The sequence below is a fragment of the Panthera tigris genome, chromosome A3 (assembly GCF_018350195.1).
Source record: "Panthera tigris isolate Pti1 chromosome A3, P.tigris_Pti1_mat1.1, whole genome shotgun sequence".
NCBI classification, from domain to species: domain Eukaryota; kingdom Metazoa; phylum Chordata; class Mammalia; order Carnivora; family Felidae; genus Panthera; species Panthera tigris.
The window spans coordinates 62,065,810-62,083,056 of record NC_056662.1 but is presented as its reverse complement, the minus strand read 5'-3'; the positions used below and the strand labels follow the sequence as shown (position 1 = coordinate 62,083,056).

Genomic DNA, 17,247 nt, shown 5'->3' with positions numbered 1-17,247 from the left:
GGGTTTGGTCTGGAAGGGCAGGCAACAACAACATCAGCTACACAGAACATTCAGAATTGTCCTGTCCTGTTCAATGCCTAGGCCAAGTGTTCCCATAAGCTTAGTGAGATGGTGCCCTCTTGTCATTCTTACTCCCGTTTTATTGATATAGAAACCTGGTCTGAGAGACACTCCAATGTGCCTTACCAGTCACACAAGCCTGTTCTTAAAATAGCAATCTGGAGGGACTCCAACTTGTGCCTAGATTCAATTTCTTCATCTGTTAAATGGAAAAATAACACTACCTCTTAGTGTTGTGCAAAGGATTAAATAAATATTATGCATATGTGTTTACTTGCTTATTGTCTGCTCTAGACTGTAAACTCCAGGGGGCAGGGGCTTTGGCTTATTCACCACTATATTGTCAGAGTCTGGAACAAGATGCCTGGCACATAGGAGGGACTCAACATTCGCGTCCTAAAAGGAAATGACCTAAGACTAGGACGGATCTTGGCCCTTCTTTCTGCGGGTACAATCTATATCCTCAGTTTCCCAGATTCTCCTCCAACCAGGCAACCACTGGCCAAAGGATGTCTCAGACTGGGGGCAGGGCCGTGGAACCTACTTCTGGCTTTGGGACAAGGTCATCAAAACCCTCAAGAGTGCAGAGGCCACAAAAGTCTTCAAGGGGCAGTCTGCAAGGCCGAAAGGCCTGTAGGCCTCTCAGGCCTCAGCCCTCAGGTTCTCCTTTTCTTTTTTCTTTTTGTATCAGTAAAAGCGTTTTTCTCGCCCGAGCACAACGTGGTACTGCTTCCGAGGTTCCAGCAAAGAGCAATCCCCCCAGCCCCCCCACCCCACCACCCCCCCAAGAAAGCGGCAGTGCTCTGGGGAAAGAGCCGAGCATGCGAAGCCCGGCTAGGTTGCGGCAGAGGAGCGGCGAGACCAGGAGCGCAGGCCTGGGCAGCAGAAGAGCGGTCCGCGCGTACAACCCGTGAGCAGAAAGGCCCGCGGGAATGGCCGCGCGAGGAGAAGGGCGGGGCGAGCGTCCGCCCGCGGCTCCCGCGCTCAGGCGCAGCTCCACCTTAAGCGCGGGACCCCCTTAAGGGCGGGCACCGGAGCCGCGCTTCCAGAGGCGGGGTCTCCCATGCAAATAAGGGGCGTGGGTCGGCGGGGCGGGGCGGGAGGGGCGCTGACCTGACGTCAGGCCTGCGGCCCGGGCAGTTGGCTCGGCGGCGGCGAAGCGGCAGGAGCAGCGGCGGGAGCGGGGCCGCGCGGCGGGGCGCGGGGAGCGGCGGCGGCCGAGCCGGAGCAACATGGCGCCGGTGGGCGGGGGCGGGCGCCGGGGCGGCGGGCCGGCCCGAGGGCGCCTCCTCCTGGCGACGCTGCTGCTGCTGGTGCTGCTGTGGGCGCGGGGGGCCCGGGGTCAGAGCGACCCCCAGCGGGGCGCGATCCTGGGCATGAGGCTGGCGAGCTGTAACAAATCGTGTGGGATGAATCCGGATGGCATCATCTTCGTGTCCGAGGGCAGTACGGTGAACCTGAGGCTGTACGGCCAGAGGCTGGGCTCCATCTCCAGCAACCTGATCTCCTTCACCGAGGTGGACAACTCCGAGGCCACCCACAACTCCACCAACTGCCCCGAGCTCACCAAGGACCTGGTCGTCCAGCAGCTGGTCAACGTGAGTCGAGGGAACACGTCCGGGATGCTGGTGGTGCTCACTAAGTTCCTCCGGAGGAGCGAGAACATGAAACTGTATGCACTGTGCACCCGGGCTGGGGTGGACGGGCCCTGGCAGAGGTGGACCGATAAGGACTCGCTGCTCTTCATGGTGGAGGAGGCTGGGAGGTTCCTGCCCCTCTGGCTGCACATCCTCCTCATTATGGTGCTGCTGGTGCTGTCGGGCATATTTTCTGGTCTCAACCTGGGGCTTATGGCCCTGGACCCCATGGAGCTGCGCATCGTGCAGAACTGTGGCACCCAGAAGGAAAGGCGCTATGCCCGGAAGATCGAGCCCATTCGGCGCAAGGGCAACTACTTACTCTGCTCGCTGCTCCTGGGAAACGTGCTGGTCAACACCTCTCTCACCATCCTTCTAGACATCCTCATTGGGTCTGGACTCATGGCGGTGGCCTCCTCCACCATTGGCATTGTCATCTTTGGGGAGATTGTACCTCAGGCCTTGTGCTCCCGACACGGGCTGGCAGTGGGTGCCAATACTATCATTCTCACCAAATTCTTTATGCTTCTCACCTTCCCCCTCAGTTTCCCCATTAGCAAGCTACTGGATTTTGTTTTGGGCCAGGAGATTCGCACTGTTTACAATCGGGAGAAGCTGATGGAGATGTTGAAGGTAACGGAGCCCTATAATGATCTGGTGAAAGAGGAGCTAAATATGATTCAGGGTGCCCTGGAGCTACGGACCAAGACCGTGGAGGACATCATGACCCAGCTCCAAGACTGCTTCATGATCCGCAGTGATGCCATCCTGGACTTCAACACCATGTCGGAGATTATGGAAAGTGGCTATACCCGCATCCCCGTGTTTGAAGACGAGCAGTCCAATATTGTAGATATTCTCTATGTCAAAGACTTGGCCTTCGTGGATCCTGACGACTGCACCCCCCTCAAGACCATCACCCGCTTCTATAACCATCCAGTGCATTTTGTCTTCCATGATACCAAGTTGGATGCCATGCTGGAGGAGTTCAAGAAGGGTAAGGCCTGATGCTCGCCCTCTCCGTTAACTGTCTTTGTGACACCTCTCATTCGCTTGCCTGTTTTGTGTCTGCTGGTCTTAGTGTTTTTGTGTGACTCTTTTCCTTTGCCCATCACTTCCTGTGCCTCTGAGGTGAATGGTATTTGGGACAGCAGGAACATTTCCTAAGCGTCTGCTGTCTGCCAGCTACTGTGCTTTGTGCTTCAGGTGAATCAGAGTTGAGACACACTCGTGCACTTGGAGGGATAGAGCAAGGCCTCAGGGAGCTATTGAAGCAGGACAGAGTAAGGCTAATGCCTTAAAAGAGGCCACGGACATTAGAGTGTGGAGCCCCACATCTGAGTGGGCTGGGGACCTGGGAAAACCTTCACATGGGAGGAAGCATTTGAGGAGAGCCTGAAGATATGGGGAGACGTGGTACTTGAGGCACGGGGAACCCCACGAGGAGCAGAGCACCTGAATGGGGTGGCAAAGGATGTGCTTGTGGCCCAGCAGATGGTCCTGTTGAGCTGGGTATAGGCTCTGCCTCTCAGTGGTCAGGGGGGAGAGGCTGAGTCATCTGGGGCCTTTGGAAGAGCCTGCAGTCAGGGCAGTAAGTTTGCTTGGAGCTTGGAGCTTTCGGAAGTTTTGAGCAAGAGTGATGTTACTGGAGCTCCTAGCCCACAGAAGCCGAATTGGGAGGTCTCTGGTTTGCTCCCCACTCAGAACAGTGCCAAGTAATGCTTTCGACTACTCAGCAGAAGTAAGCACATCAAGTTTTGGTTATTGTTCTGTCTTTTCGCAGGCGCCAAACATAAGCTTCCCTCCTGTGGTCTGAGAATCTTCAGCTGGCCTTGCAGTGCCTTGTGTTCTTTCCTCACATGGGTTCTTGGCCAGTTCTCAGGTAGTTAGAGAGGCACTTGGAAGTTTTACTCACCAGCCTCAAAGCTCAGGACACACACCCCTTTCCTTACTTCCAACAAAACTTTTCCTCCCACTTCTGCCACCCAGAAGCCCTCAGTGGCAGTAAACAAGCCAATTATGGAGTAAAACCCTCCTAGGCCAAAGGGAATGAGGAGGCAGAAAGGGAAGCTCTTCATAAAGGAATGGGGGAAGGGACCAGGGACTTTGCTTCCTTTCCCCATAAGTAGAGCTCCTGCTGGCTAAGGCAGCCTGCCAGTTTAGGGCTGGGAGCACCTTCGGCACTCAAGCAGGGAGCAAGCCTCAGACGCTTGTCAGTCTATTATTTCATGAGAGTTGGGGAGAGCCTGGAACTGGCTAGGTCAGTGGTGGAGGGTGGGATTGGTAGGAGGAGGCCCTGCCAGGTTTAGTCTTAAAAGATGCTCTGGTCAGGGCCAGAGTGGGAGATTGGTACCCTCCCTTCATCAGTTTGAGAGAGTGACTCGTAGCATCAGATCTGAGAAGGACTTGAGTAACATGAGTCCAAGTGGGAGACAGTCTGGTAAGGTGGCTTCATTGCAGAGGGACTGAAGGGACATCTGGTGGTGATGACACAGTGTGGGGGGAGCTTTGCAGGTCCAGGCCCTAGAACCTGTTTGTCCCAGGTAGCTGAGCCTGAAGAAGAGCAGTGAGGATTTGTGCCCCACCTTCACCCTGCAGCCTCTTGGCCCTGAGGACTTCTCCCATGTTGCTTGGTGAGGAACCTGGTTGGGACTCACCAGGGCGGCTTCCTGCTCACCACCTCTATGGTCCTTGGGACTGTTGCTGGTGACACACCCTACAAGCACGTTTGCATCGTTCATCTCGAGTCTGGAAACAACCAGTGTGGCTGGGCTGGGCTTCCCAGCCCCTGATCGGCAGGGTTCAGCTCTTGTCTGGTGGGAGCTTCCTAGGGTTGGCAGGACCATCTTTGGACTCATCACGTAAAAAAAGTATTACTTCAGGAAGCTGGGAAAATAGAGCTAGCATCTTTTGGCCCAGAGCTCTGCTGAGTGGAACTCTCCAGATGTACATTTTAGTTCACTAGACCTTACTTAACAGGGGCCAGTGGTCTGAACCTGAGCCCCAGCCCTCGCCCTAGCCCTGGAGGGGGTGCTGCTAATTCCATGGAAATGCAGGCACAGTCTACCCAGTGCAGCATGAAGCCCTGGAGATGTGAGTGTGATATGATGGTCACTCCTAATGGACACATCCTGGGGCTTTGTGGTTCTGTCCTAACTCATTGCCACTCTGGGCTTCCCCCAATATGGCCTCTCCAAAATCTTTCCATCGGGCATTTACCTGTTAAGTCTGAGGCCCTCTAGGACACGGAAACACTTTGCATTTGCACCTTAAAAGATTTTCTTTACAAATCTGATGTTTGGAAGCCTTTTTTTTTAGCTAAGAAAAACCCAGTGAGCAAGCTTAACATGGCCAGCATTGTCGGCAGCATCAAAACAAGAGCTGGGTGCCTGCCAAGTGTGGTCAGGCATCTGCCTGAGGGTCTTTCTTATGCTTCAGTAGACTCTTCAGCATCTCCAAGTTGGGTGAGGGCCCAACTCTGACCTCTGCCAGAGTCTTTCTGCTCTGAGTGTAATCCTGTTTTAAGGTCATTTTGTCTCCTCCTTGTTCCCCAACATTATGAATTCTGTGTGGGTAGGGATCATGCCTTATTAGTGTTTTCACCACTTAGTACCTGGAAAAGAGATGGGTCTGTAGTAAATGTTTGTTAAGTGAATGAAAGAATGAATGAATGAACAACTAATGAATGACTATCTGGCAAGCCCTGCTGGCCTTCTTACTGTTCCTTGAAGACACCAAGACACTCCCACACTAGGGCCTTTGCCCTGGCTGTTCTTCAGGCTGGAATGTTTTTCCCCAAATGTTACATGCCTCGCTGTCTCCCCTCCCTCCTGTCTGCTTCAACTTTACCTTCTCAATGAGGCTTTCCTGTTGTCCTATTTGAAACTATAACCTTCCATCCTCCTTGACCTTCCTGATCTCTGCTACCCTGTGCTAATGTTTCTTTTTTTATAGCATAAATCACTTTCTAACAACTCCGTAATTTACAGATTTACTATGCTATTTATTGTCTGTCTCCTTCCATTAGAATATAAGTTCCAAAGAGCAGAGCTCTTTGTTTCGGTCACTGGTGTATCCCTAGGCCCTAGAATGGTTCTTGGCACATAGTAAGACATCTCAATAAAAAGTCATGGAATGAATGAATGATCTGTTAGATTTGAGACAGAATTGTCCCTAGTCCATAGGTATTAGAATTTTGAGGAGCTGGATAAGGGATAAAGTAAAATGGGTGTTGTGCTGTTATCCAGGGGACTTGATATTTCTAGTTGCATCAAGACAGGAGGAGCTCCTACAGTAACATATAATGGTTCACGGACTGAGAAGCTGAGAAGCAGAGTTTGGGGTCCTTTTTTTTTTTTTAATTTTTTTTTTTAATGTTTATTTATTTATTTATTTATTTTTTAACGTTTATTTATTTTTGAGACAGAGAGAGACAGAGCATGAACAGGGGAGGAGCAGAGAGAGAGGGAGACACAGAATCTGAAACAGGCTCCAGGCTCCGAGCTGTCAGCAGAGAGCCCGATGCGGGGCTCGAACTCACAGACCATGAGAGCATGACCTGAGCCGAAGTCAGACGCTTAACCGACCAAGCCACCCAGGCGCCCCTTTAATGTTTATTTTTGAGAGAGGGACACAGAGTGTGAGCAGGGGGAGAGGCGGAGAGGGAGACACAGAATCAGAAGCAAGCTTCAGGCTTCGAGCTGTCAGCACAAGAGCCCGATGCGGTGGTTGAACTCACAAACTGCAAGATCATGACCTGAGCTTAACTGGTCAGATGCTTAACTGACTCAGCCACCCAGGCGCCCCATGGGGTCCTTTTTTTTTTTTTTTTTTCTTTTTAATATTTATTTATTTTTGAGAGAGAGACAGACCAAGTGCAAGCAGGGGAGGGGCAGAGTGAGAAGCAGGCTCCAGGCTCTGAGCTGGCAGCACAGAGCCCGATGTGGGGCTCCATCCCACAAGCCGTGAGATCATGACCTAAGCTGAAGCTAGACGCTCAACCAGCTGAGCCACCCAGGTCCCCAGAGTCTGGGGTCTTGAATGTGATGCATGGTTCCCTTTTCCTGTGCTTCAGTTTCTCTGAATAAGCAGTTTTTGGCCGTCGGGAGTATACATACATAGCTTCACTCATTAGTGTGAGTCATGAAGATGCTCCTACACACTTAGACAGGCTTGAGAAGTTAGTTGCAGACATGAGGCTGAGCTTCCCTTAGAGACTAAGGTAGAAGGTTACAGCTTCTCAGCTGCTTTGCCTCCCAACTCAAGGCATTTATCATTAGATATTTGTTGAACCTCATGCTGTCTGTGCAAGACATGGGGCTAGGTGCTGCAGGACCTCAGGAGTAAGACTATCTGATTGGTTAGAGCTATAAGGCCACTGAGAGGCTCATGCCATTTGAACCTTGGTCCTTTGACTTAAACCTACTTAAACCTCAACTTACACCTCGCCTAGAACTGTTTGCAGTACTGGGTGTTGTGGTTGGCTTTGTCCACAGCTTGAGATCTTAGAACAGCGGCTCCCTGGGCTACTCCTGGCCCAGTTGTGTTTTTCCTTTACCAAAGATCCTCTCAGACCCTGGAGGCAAAGCGACGAATAAGCTCTCCCAAATCGGTCAGAAACTCCAGCCCCACAATGAAACTCACCTTTCAGCTTTCTGCTGTCCTTTCCCTCTGTGACATTCCTGCCCTTTTCAGACACTGTGCTCATTTGTAGTCATCTTATCTTTCCCCACCTACTTTATAACCATCTAGCCCCCTGTAAAGACTTGGGTTTAAACTCTACCCACCCTGGTCACCCACCCATGAGATGACTTTGGACCTATTACTGACCTTGTAGAAAGTTACTGGGCATATGTATTGAAGAGAAAAACAGCTAGAAATATTTTCTTTAAAAACTCTTCCCATGTTTCCATCTGTGCCACAGCACACTTCTCCCACGTACGTTTTTCTTCCTGAAACAACTTTATTAAGAAAAAACACTGCATAATTTTGCCTTTACTTTTGGTTCCTACCATCTGACACACTTTAAGTACCTTATTTCTCTTTGTTTCCTGGTTTGTTCCTTTGTTGCAATAAATATCTAATTTTTTGAGGCCTATGTGTCAGACATGGTGCTTGCTGTTGGGAATCAGAGAGGACTAAAACAGTGCTGTTGACAGAACTCGCAGTCTACCAGGGACACAGACAGGTAAATGAAGCTTACTGTGCACAGTTCTGGTAGGTGCAGTGGGGCCAAGGAAGGTCTAGGCCTACGAGATGCTTCTGACGTCAGAATAACAGGATTCAGTGATCATTTTGGAGATGTTGGAGTCAGAGCCAGGAAGTAGTTGTGAACATCTGTTGTTTCTAGCTTGGGATTTAGATGGATGATGTTGTCATTTAACAGAAGTGGGAAGAGGCGGAAGCAAAGACAGTTTGGAGAATTGGGGGTGGTGGTAGTGGTAAAGTGATGTGACCCTTGATTGGACTCCTTTGTGCTCACCAGAGCTGCTCACACTTGAACGTGCACCTGAACTGCCTGGACATTTTGTTAAAATGCAGAGTTGAACTCAGTGGGTCTGGGGTATGGCCTAAGAGGCTGTATTTCTTTTCTTTTCTTTTTTTTAATGTTTATTTTTCAGAGAGACAGACAGAGCACAAGCAGGGGAGGGGAAGAGAGAGATAGGGAGACACAGAATCCGAACCATGCTCCAGGCTCTCAGCTGTCAGCACAGAGCTCGATGTGGGGCTCGAACCCACTGACCATGAGATATCATGACCCAAGCCAAAGCTGGGTGCTTGATGGACAGAGCCACCCAAGCGCTCCTAAGAGCCTGTATTTCTGACAGGCTCTCAGATGATGGCCATTTTGCTGGTCTGGGACCACACGGAGCAGTGTGAGGGTACAGTCCATCCAGGCAAGTGTGCAGGTGAAAGTGCTTAGGTGGGGGCACTTGGGAGGGAGGCCAGAACCAGGGTTAAAGGTTTGGAAGTCATCTGAGAGCAGGCAGAACATGCAGAGCATGTAAAAGCTCGGTTAAAGTGACTCCTTGGAGAGATGAAAAAGAGCCAGGCAGGTGTGGTTTTGGGACCCTCCTGGGGAAACCAGATAGGGTGATGGCCAAGCATAGACTGGGGATGGGACAGTTAAGTCATAAGGTGCTGGGAGAGGACAGCCTCAAGAATGGAGAGCTGGGGCATCTGGGTGGCTTTGTCAGTTAAGCGTCCGACTCTTGATTTTGGCTCAGGTCATGATCTCGCAGTCATGAGATCGAACCCCGTGTCAGGTTCTGCGCTGACAGCACAGAGCCTGCTTGGGATTCTCTCTCTCTCTCTCTCTCTCTCTCTCTCTCTCCCTCTCTCTCTACCCCTCTCTCTCTACCTTTCCCAGCTTGTGCTCTCTCTCTCAAAATAAATAAACATTAAAAAAAAAAAAAAGTGGAGAGCAAAGTCAGCTACACACCTGGTCTCTCACAGCTCCACCTGGAAATAGTCTCCAGCTGAGCTGGTGATTTGATCTTGAGAAGCTGCCAGGGAGCAAGTGTATCTGAGACAGTGACAGGAGCCGCCTGTTAGGGCAACGGTGCCAGCGGGGCAGATGACAAAACACTGGCCAGGCTCCTCCTCACTTTCTCTTTGGTTAGGTGCTTGTGGGCATGGAGCATGGCCACCGTGGATAGGGAGGTATGGTGCTGGCCGGCAGGCAGCTGCACATCTCCCCGTCGCTGGCATCCTACAGCCTGTAGGCCAGGCTCCATAGGGAAGCCAGGACTGACGGCAGTTTCTTCAGCCTCTTGACAGATCACTTCCCACAGCTCTTACTTGTGTACTGGAAGGCACTGCCTGTTGTCTAAGCCCTAGGAGCTTAGATCGTACCAATCTAACATGCTGGTGTTTGCTTTTCAAAAGTCCTATATTTTCAGTTAGAAAGCCCAGTCCCAGAGTTTCCCTGAACACCTCTGGTCAGGACGGGGGGTATTGAACAGATGCTTAAATAGATGAGTGCACAGAAACACACAAGCACAGGACTGTCCTACAGGAGAATGGGTAAGGGGCAGGGCCTTTGGAGAAGCCGATGCCTTTCTTATCAGTAGAAGTCTGGGAAGGCATTCCAAAGGAGGTGGCATTCTAGCTGGATCCTCAAAGGTGCATAAGATGCAACATTTCCCCACTTCTGTGCCTCGTATTCTGGGAGATTTTGGATGAAACCACAGAATGAGAGATGAGTGTATTTGTCATTGATGCCAACTTAGGGTAAAACTGCTTCTGCAAATTGTGATCGCTCCTCAGCCCTTTCCGTGGATGTGAGAGTTCAGGAATTTCCCAGAGGCGCCTGAGACGGCCCTCAGCTAGGAGGATGGGGTGTAGCTGTCGGGAGCTGTTGCTGCTATTTGATCCAGCTGCCTGCTCTCCTTCTCTGAGCCACTGTCTGCTGTCCAGTACAGCTGCCCTGTGACGAGATGCTCGCCCATTCTGTCCCTCAGGTTACCCCTGTTGTCACGCCTGAGTGTGCCAAGACATCCTGTTGTAAAAGGCTTTGTGGCTACATAAAGGACTCCTGGCCCACTTCATAAACTGGAGTCTGGACTCCTCAGTCTATTCCTGTTCCATTTTTTTGTGTGATTTTCTTTTTACTAGTGGTTATTATAAACCAGATACATCTTATCATCAGAACTTTAGGAAACACAGAAAAATCTAAACAAAACAACCCATGAACCTGTGATCTGGAGAGAACTACTTTTTAATATTTTGATTTGTTATAATAATCTTTTTAGAAATTTACTCTAAAAATCATGTCACAAGCAGCAAGATCAAAACCATTTTCTTTTTTTTTTCCTTTTGTGTGTGTGGGGGTGAGGGGGCAGGAGCTGAAACTTTACTTGCCCCAAACCCCATCCTTCCTGCCAAAACCATTTTCATTTTTATAGCCATGTAAACTTTCCCATTAGCTGCTCATATGTATTTTCACATGGAAACCATTGTCTACATACAATTTTGTGCCTTGCTTTTTGGAACCCTGTTTAGATTGGTTCTTCTGATTGCTCCTCTTATAAGACATGAAATCCCTTTTTATCCCTGGGATTCTTGGGAGGAGTATCTTGGAGGATTTCCACAGACTGAGGGCTGGGCAGCACTGTGTGGCTGATGAAAAGGTGAGCCCAGAGGGCTGGGGTGTGCAGCTGCCAGGTTGGGTGTGTGTGTGTGTGTGTGTGTTTAGCTGCCAGCCTGTTTTGCTGGGGGTTAAACCTGGTGTTGCTGGAGCATTCCCCAGAGGTTATAGTCAGAGTTGCTTCCATGCTGCAGGGCTGATTTACTGTGACCTGGGCAGGGTTCTTGAAAGACTGGTTTCCCCAGGCTCTCTGGACCGCCTAGTCTCTGGCCAGCAGGCAGCCAGGAGCCTTGGTTGGAAGGAGGCTCCATGCCCCCCATCCCAGTCAGGCTTACTCCCACACACACTCATTCCTCCCCCCGCCAAATACACATAGGACAGGCTCACAACACACACACACACACACACACACACACACACACACACACACCACACACACCTCTGCCTCCACATGGATATGCTTAAACACACACCCCCTTCCTTACACAAGGGGGCAGATTCACTCATCCCTCCATGCAGGCTCTCACACACATACACATACACATGAATGCACACATGCACAGTCACCTGGAGTCCTGCTTTTTTTTTTTTTTTTTTTTTAGGTTTATTTTGAGAGAGAGAGAAAAAGAAATTCTAAGCAGTCTCTGCACTGTCAGCACTGAGCCTGATGTGGGACTTGAACTCATGAACCGTGAGATCATAACCTGAGTAGAAATCAAGAGTCAGATGCTTAACTGGCTGAGCCACCCAAGATGCCCCAGGAGTCCTGCTTTAAAATTAGTTCATCTAGGGTCACCTGGGTGGCTCAGTCAGGTGGTTAAGCGTCCAACTTCAGCTCAAGTCATGAACTCACAGTCCATGAGTTTGAGCCCCGCAAACCCCATGTCAGGCTCTGTGCTGACAGCTCAGAACCTGGAGCCTGCTTTGGATTGCTGTGTCTCCCTCTCTCTCTGCACCTCCCCCACTCATTCTCTGTCTGTCTCTCTCTCTCTCAGAAATAAACATTAAAAAAATTTTTTTTTAATTAGTCCATCTCTCATCACACTTTCCTAAGTTGGTTTCTTTTTTTTAAAGGATTTTTATTTATTTTTTTAGAGACAGAGTGAGCATGAGCAGGAGAGGGGCAGAGGGAGACAGAGAATCCCAAGCAGGCTCCGTGCTTAGTGTGGAGCCCCATTTGGGGTTAGATGCCACGACCCTGGGATCACAACCTGAGCCAAAATCAAGAGTCATGTGCTCAACCGACTGAGCCACCCAGGCACACCTAAAGATTTTTACTTTTTTCAGTAATCTCCACACCTAACATGGAGCTCAAACTCACAATCCCAAGATCGAGTCACATGCTGTACCAACTAAGCCAGCCAGGCACCCCCCTAAGAGTAAGATTAAAAAGTGAGTAGATCTGGGGCTCCTGGGTGGCTCAGTCAGTTAAGTGTCCGACTTCACCTCAGGTCATGATCTCGTGGTTCATGAGTTCAAGCCCCACATCGGGCTCTGTGCTGACAGCTCAGAGCCTGGAGCCTGCTTCAGATTCTCTGTCTCCCTCTCTCTCTCTGCCCCTCCTCCGCTCGTGCTCTCTCTCTCTCTCTCTCCCTCTCAAAAATAAATAAACATTAAAAAATAAATAAATAAAAAGTGTGTAAAGTGAGTAAATCTACAGTGGAGTTTATTTCATGAAAGGCCCAAAATAGTCACTGACTCTTAGTCTCAGAAGTTTCTCTTTGGTTGCTGGTGATTTGGTTGTCCATGTTAATGACAGTATCTAGCTCAGAGGGTTGTGGTGAGGACTGAATGAGGTAAGGCATGTAAACTGCTTAGCTCAGTGCCTGGCACCATTGTCATCATGCAATAAATGTTAGCTATTTTAAAAATTATTGTTATTACTATCCAAAGGTGCCCCAGTTGGCACGGACACCAACTTGGGCCGTGGTGGTTCTCATATACTGGCTCAGGTGGCAGGCTGCCCCACTGTCCGGGTGTGGTGCCTTTCTTGGAATTCTGAATACATTGAGGTCAAAAGAGCCCACTATATAATTACATGCTAATTCAGATACCGTCTTATCTGGGCCCCTAGTGCATATCTTAAGGGTAACAGATGTCAGAGCTTAAGGAAAAAAATGTATGGAAGAGAAACTTCAAATTGGGGAGATTCTTCTCATTTACTGAATTATTTGTTTCTCTAAAGTTGGAGAAAGTTAAGCCTGCCATCCTGAATGCCAGCACATTTGGCGCTCCAACCGTGGGAGTTTAATCTGAGGATCCAGGAAACCAGGCAGGTCAAGGGGCAGGGCCACATTTCTCAGTTGCACCTCTACTTGGGTTGTTTCATGTCAGGATTCACCTGTTGCCTGCTCCCTCCCTGGTGTCCCAGTTAGGGAGAGAAGAGGTTATGCTAGAAAAGCAGCAGAGAGTAGAGGGGTATCTAAGAGAGCAGAGCCTCCCCATGAAGCCCAATCTCCCCAGAAATGCCCCAGACCCAGAGCTCTGGAAAAAGGTTAAGTATGAGCAGAGAGCAGAAAGAAGGAAGAAATGCCTTCATTAATGGTTAACCTTTATTAAATACTTAATTAATCCTCCAAATGCTATAGATGGGAACTGAGGCTCAGAGAGGCTAAGAATCTTTTCCAGACTGTATGACAACTAACTGGCAACTGCAGCTGTTCCCTTCCAGAGGCCAAGCTCTTAAGCCCTGTTCCATGTCACTTTTCAGTAAGATCATGGATACTAAGAAAAAGATGACAAGATTGGGATATTCCAATAACTCGAGGCTGGAAAATTTACTGTTAGTTCTAGATTTAAAAAAACAAAAATTCTTTTTTTTTTGTTTTAATGTTTATTTATTTTTGAGGGGTGTGTGGAGGGGAAGAAAGAGATGGGGACAGAAGATCTGAAGCAGGCTCTGTATGACAGCAGAGAGCCCAATGCAAGGCGCTTGAACCCATGAACCGTGAGTTCATGACCTGAGCCAAAATCAGACGCTTGACCAACTGAGCCACCCAGGCACCCTGTTCTAGGTGGTGTTTGTTTGTTTGTTTGTTTGTTTTAGTTGAGATACAGTTGGGCGCTTGGATGGCTCAGTTGGTTAAGTGTCCGATCTCACCATTCATGGTCATGACCTCACCATTCATGAGTTTAGAGACCCACTTCGGGCCCTGTGCTGACAGCTCAGAGCCTGGAGCCTCTTTGGATTCTGTGTCTTCCTCTCTCTCGGCCCCTCCCCTGCTCACACTCTGTCTCTGTCTCTGTCTCTGTCTCTCTCTCAAAATAAATAAACATTAAAACAAAACAAGATAAAAAAATTTAAAAATTTGAGATACAGCTGACATATAACATTGTTAGTTTCAGGTGTACAGCATAATGATTCCATATTTTTATAAATGTTTGCCACAGTAAGTCTAGTTAACTACATCCATCACTTACCACACAGAGATAAAACATTTCTTTCTCTCAGCACAAGAGATGACAACTTTTAAGATCTACTCTCTTGGCAAATTTCAAATATATGATACAGTATTGTTAACTATAGTCATTGTGCTGGAAATTACATCCCTAGAACTTATTTATCTTGTAACTGGAAGTTTGTACCTTTTGACCACCTTCTCCCATTTCTCTCACCTTCCATCTCCTGCCTCTGGCAACCACCTAGATATGTTTTAAAGTAAACTTTTCATTGAAGCAAAGTGCATAAATCATAAATGTATAACTTGATAGTTTTTCACAAAGGAATAGCTCTGTGTCACTGCTACTGAGCTCGGGAGATAGAACATTATCAACACCCTAGAAGACTCTTGCCATGTACCCTCCCAATCACTGCTCCTGTCCCCCCAATCATGATGGTTTAATTTTTTCTGTTTCTGAACTTTTTTTTTTTAATTTTTTTTTTTTAACATTTATTTATTTTTGAGACAGAGAGAGACAGAGCATGAACAGGGGAGGGGCAGAGAGAGGGAGACACAGAATCCGAAGCAGGCTCCAGGCTCTGAGCTGTCAGCACAGAGCCCGACGCGGGGCTCGAACTCACGGACCGTGAGATCATGACCTGAGCCGAAGTCGGACGCTTAACCGACCAAGCCACCTAGGCGCCCCCTGTTTCTGAACTTTTATAAGTGAATCATCCAGTATGTGTCTTTTGTGTCTGGCTCCTGCTCAACATAAAGGTTATGAGTTTCATCCATGTTGTATGGAGCTCATTCCTTTTTATTGCTATATAGTATTCCATGATAGAAATATACTGTGATGTTGATGGACATTTCGGTTGTTTCCAATTTGGAACTATTTAAAAATTTTTTTTTTTCAACGTTTTTAATTTATTTTTGGGACAGAGAGAGACAGAGCATGAACGGGGGAGGGGCAGAGAGAGAGGGAGACACAGAATCGGAAACAGGCTGCAGGCTCCGAGCCATCAGCCCAGAGCCTGATGCGGGGCTCGAACTCACGGACCGCGAGATCGTGACCTGGCTGAAGTCGGACGCTTAACCGACTGCGCCACCCAGGCGCCCCTGGAACTATTTAAATAAGGCCACTAACAGGCGCCTGGATGGCTCAGTTGTTCAAGCATCTGACTTCGGCTCAGGTCATGATCTCACCGTTCATAAGTTTGAGCCCCACATCGGGCTCTGTGCTGACAGCTCAGAGCCTGGAGCCTGCTTTGGATTCTGTGTCTCCCTCTCTCTGTCCTTCCCCTGCTTGCACTCTGTCTCTCTCTCAAAAATAAATAAAACATTAAAAAAAAATTTAAATAAGGCCACTAAAAATGTTCTTGTTCATGTCTTTTGGTGATGTTATGTAGGCATTTCTGTTGGGAATATACCTAAGTGTGGAATTGCCAGGACATAGCATAGGCACAGATAAGACACTTTCCCAGAATGCTCTTACAAGTTTACACTCCTGTCCCAACTCTGATATTGTCATCTAGGTAGGTGTGTGGTAGTATTTCATTGTGATTTTATGATACATTTCTCTAGTGACTGATGATGTGAACACATTTTCACATGCTAATAAACATATGGGTTAGTGCCTTTCATATCCTGTTGAAGATTCTTTGCCTGTACACAAGTTAGGAAGCTTGTGTCCTGTGTTATTTTCTAGAGCTATAATGTTTCCTTTTCACACTTAGAGCTGTAATCCTTCTGGAATTTGTTTTTGTTCCTGAAGTATTACAGTTTGAATCTTTTTTAAAATCCGTATGGGTTATCTAGCTGGTCCAGTACCGCTGTTGGAAAAACTGTCCTTCCCCACTGAGCTGTGGTAAAAATATGTGTGGGTCTGTCCCTGGACTCTCATATTCCATTGGTCTCTGTCTTTCCTTGTTCAATACCACATTGACATAACTGCAGTAGTTTTCTAATATGTTTTGATATTTGGTAATAATTATTCTTTCTTCGTTCTTCTTTAAGATGATCTTGACTGTTCTTTAGCCTTTTTCCTAGGAATTTAATGGAATTGCATTGAATCTATAGATCAACTTGAAGACTTGACATCTTTATAACGATGAATCTTCCAATCCATAAACGTGGTTACCCCTCCATTTGTTTTATAGCCTATTGATTTCTTTCAATAATTTTTTGTCGTTTTCTTTGTTGAAGTCTTACACATCTTAGATGTATTCCTAAGTATTTTGTGATCTTAAATGGTGTCTTTAAAATTGTGTTTTCTAAAATGTTTGTTGCAAATTGTTCCGCTTGGGGGGTGTGCTGCAATTCAATTTTGATGGTAACCACCTGGAGTTAGCATTGGACCACGCCCCCCACACCTCCCTCACAGCCACCCACATGCTGCCCTTGCTTCAGATGCCAGTCATAAGTCAGGTCTCCCCTCCCCCACTGCCCCTGACTGGCAATAAATTTCGGGTTCCCATGACGACCCCCCCCTCTCAGGTTTGATGATACTCTAGAATGACTCCTAGAATTCAGGGAAGTGCTACACTTATGATTACAGTTTTATTTGAAAGGATACACCTAGAGTGAGGTCTGGAACAGGAACAGGCTTGGATGCGGAGCTTCCGTGGCCTGGCCGCATTGAGTTAGGGTGTGTCACCCTCCGGGCACATCAATGTGTTTTATGACTGAGAAGCTCCACTGAGCTTTGGGGTCCAGAGGGTTGGGTTTGGTTTTTTTTGTTTTTTTGTTTTTTTGTTTTTTTTTCCTCTCCCACCCTCCCTGAGGGTGTGGTCCAGAATTTTTATCAGGATTTCATTACCTGGGCATGATTGATTAAGTTATTGGCCACATGATTGGACTCAGTCTCTAGCCCACTGCCTTCCCTGGAAGGCAGGACACCTGAAAGTTCTGACCCTCTAATGCTTGGTTTTACTGGTGACCAGCCCTGCCTTGAAGCTACCTAGGGGCCCACCTGGAGTTGTTCATCAGAATAACAAAGCCACTTCTATTTACTCAGGAAATTCCAAGAGTTTTTGAATCTCACTTTGGGAAGCCAGAGTCCAAGACCAGATATATTCTTCTT

The 17,247-nt window shown here is 48.1% G+C and overlaps 2 protein-coding genes across 4 annotated transcripts in view; one reads left to right on the top strand and one right to left on the bottom strand.

Annotated features, from left to right (window-relative positions):
* The window catches only part of LMAN2L (lectin, mannose binding 2 like), a 46,418-nt gene extending 45,221 nt beyond the window's left edge, over positions 1-1,197 (bottom strand). Inside the window, exon 1 of the mRNA XM_042981281.1 lies at positions 1,174-1,197. The gene's annotated coding sequence lies outside the window, so the exon portion shown is untranslated. The remainder of the gene's footprint in view (positions 1-1,173) is intronic.
* A 95-nt stretch (positions 1,198-1,292) lies between these two features.
* CNNM4 (cyclin and CBS domain divalent metal cation transport mediator 4) overlaps positions 1,293-17,247 on the top strand; it is a 41,449-nt gene continuing 25,494 nt past the window's right edge. For all 3 annotated transcript variants that reach the window (XM_042981258.1, XM_042981257.1, XM_042981259.1), the window contains exon 1: positions 1,293-2,694. In XM_042981258.1, the coding sequence (XP_042837192.1) occupies positions 1,293-2,694 (1,402 nt within the window). The remainder of the gene's footprint in view (positions 2,695-17,247) is intronic.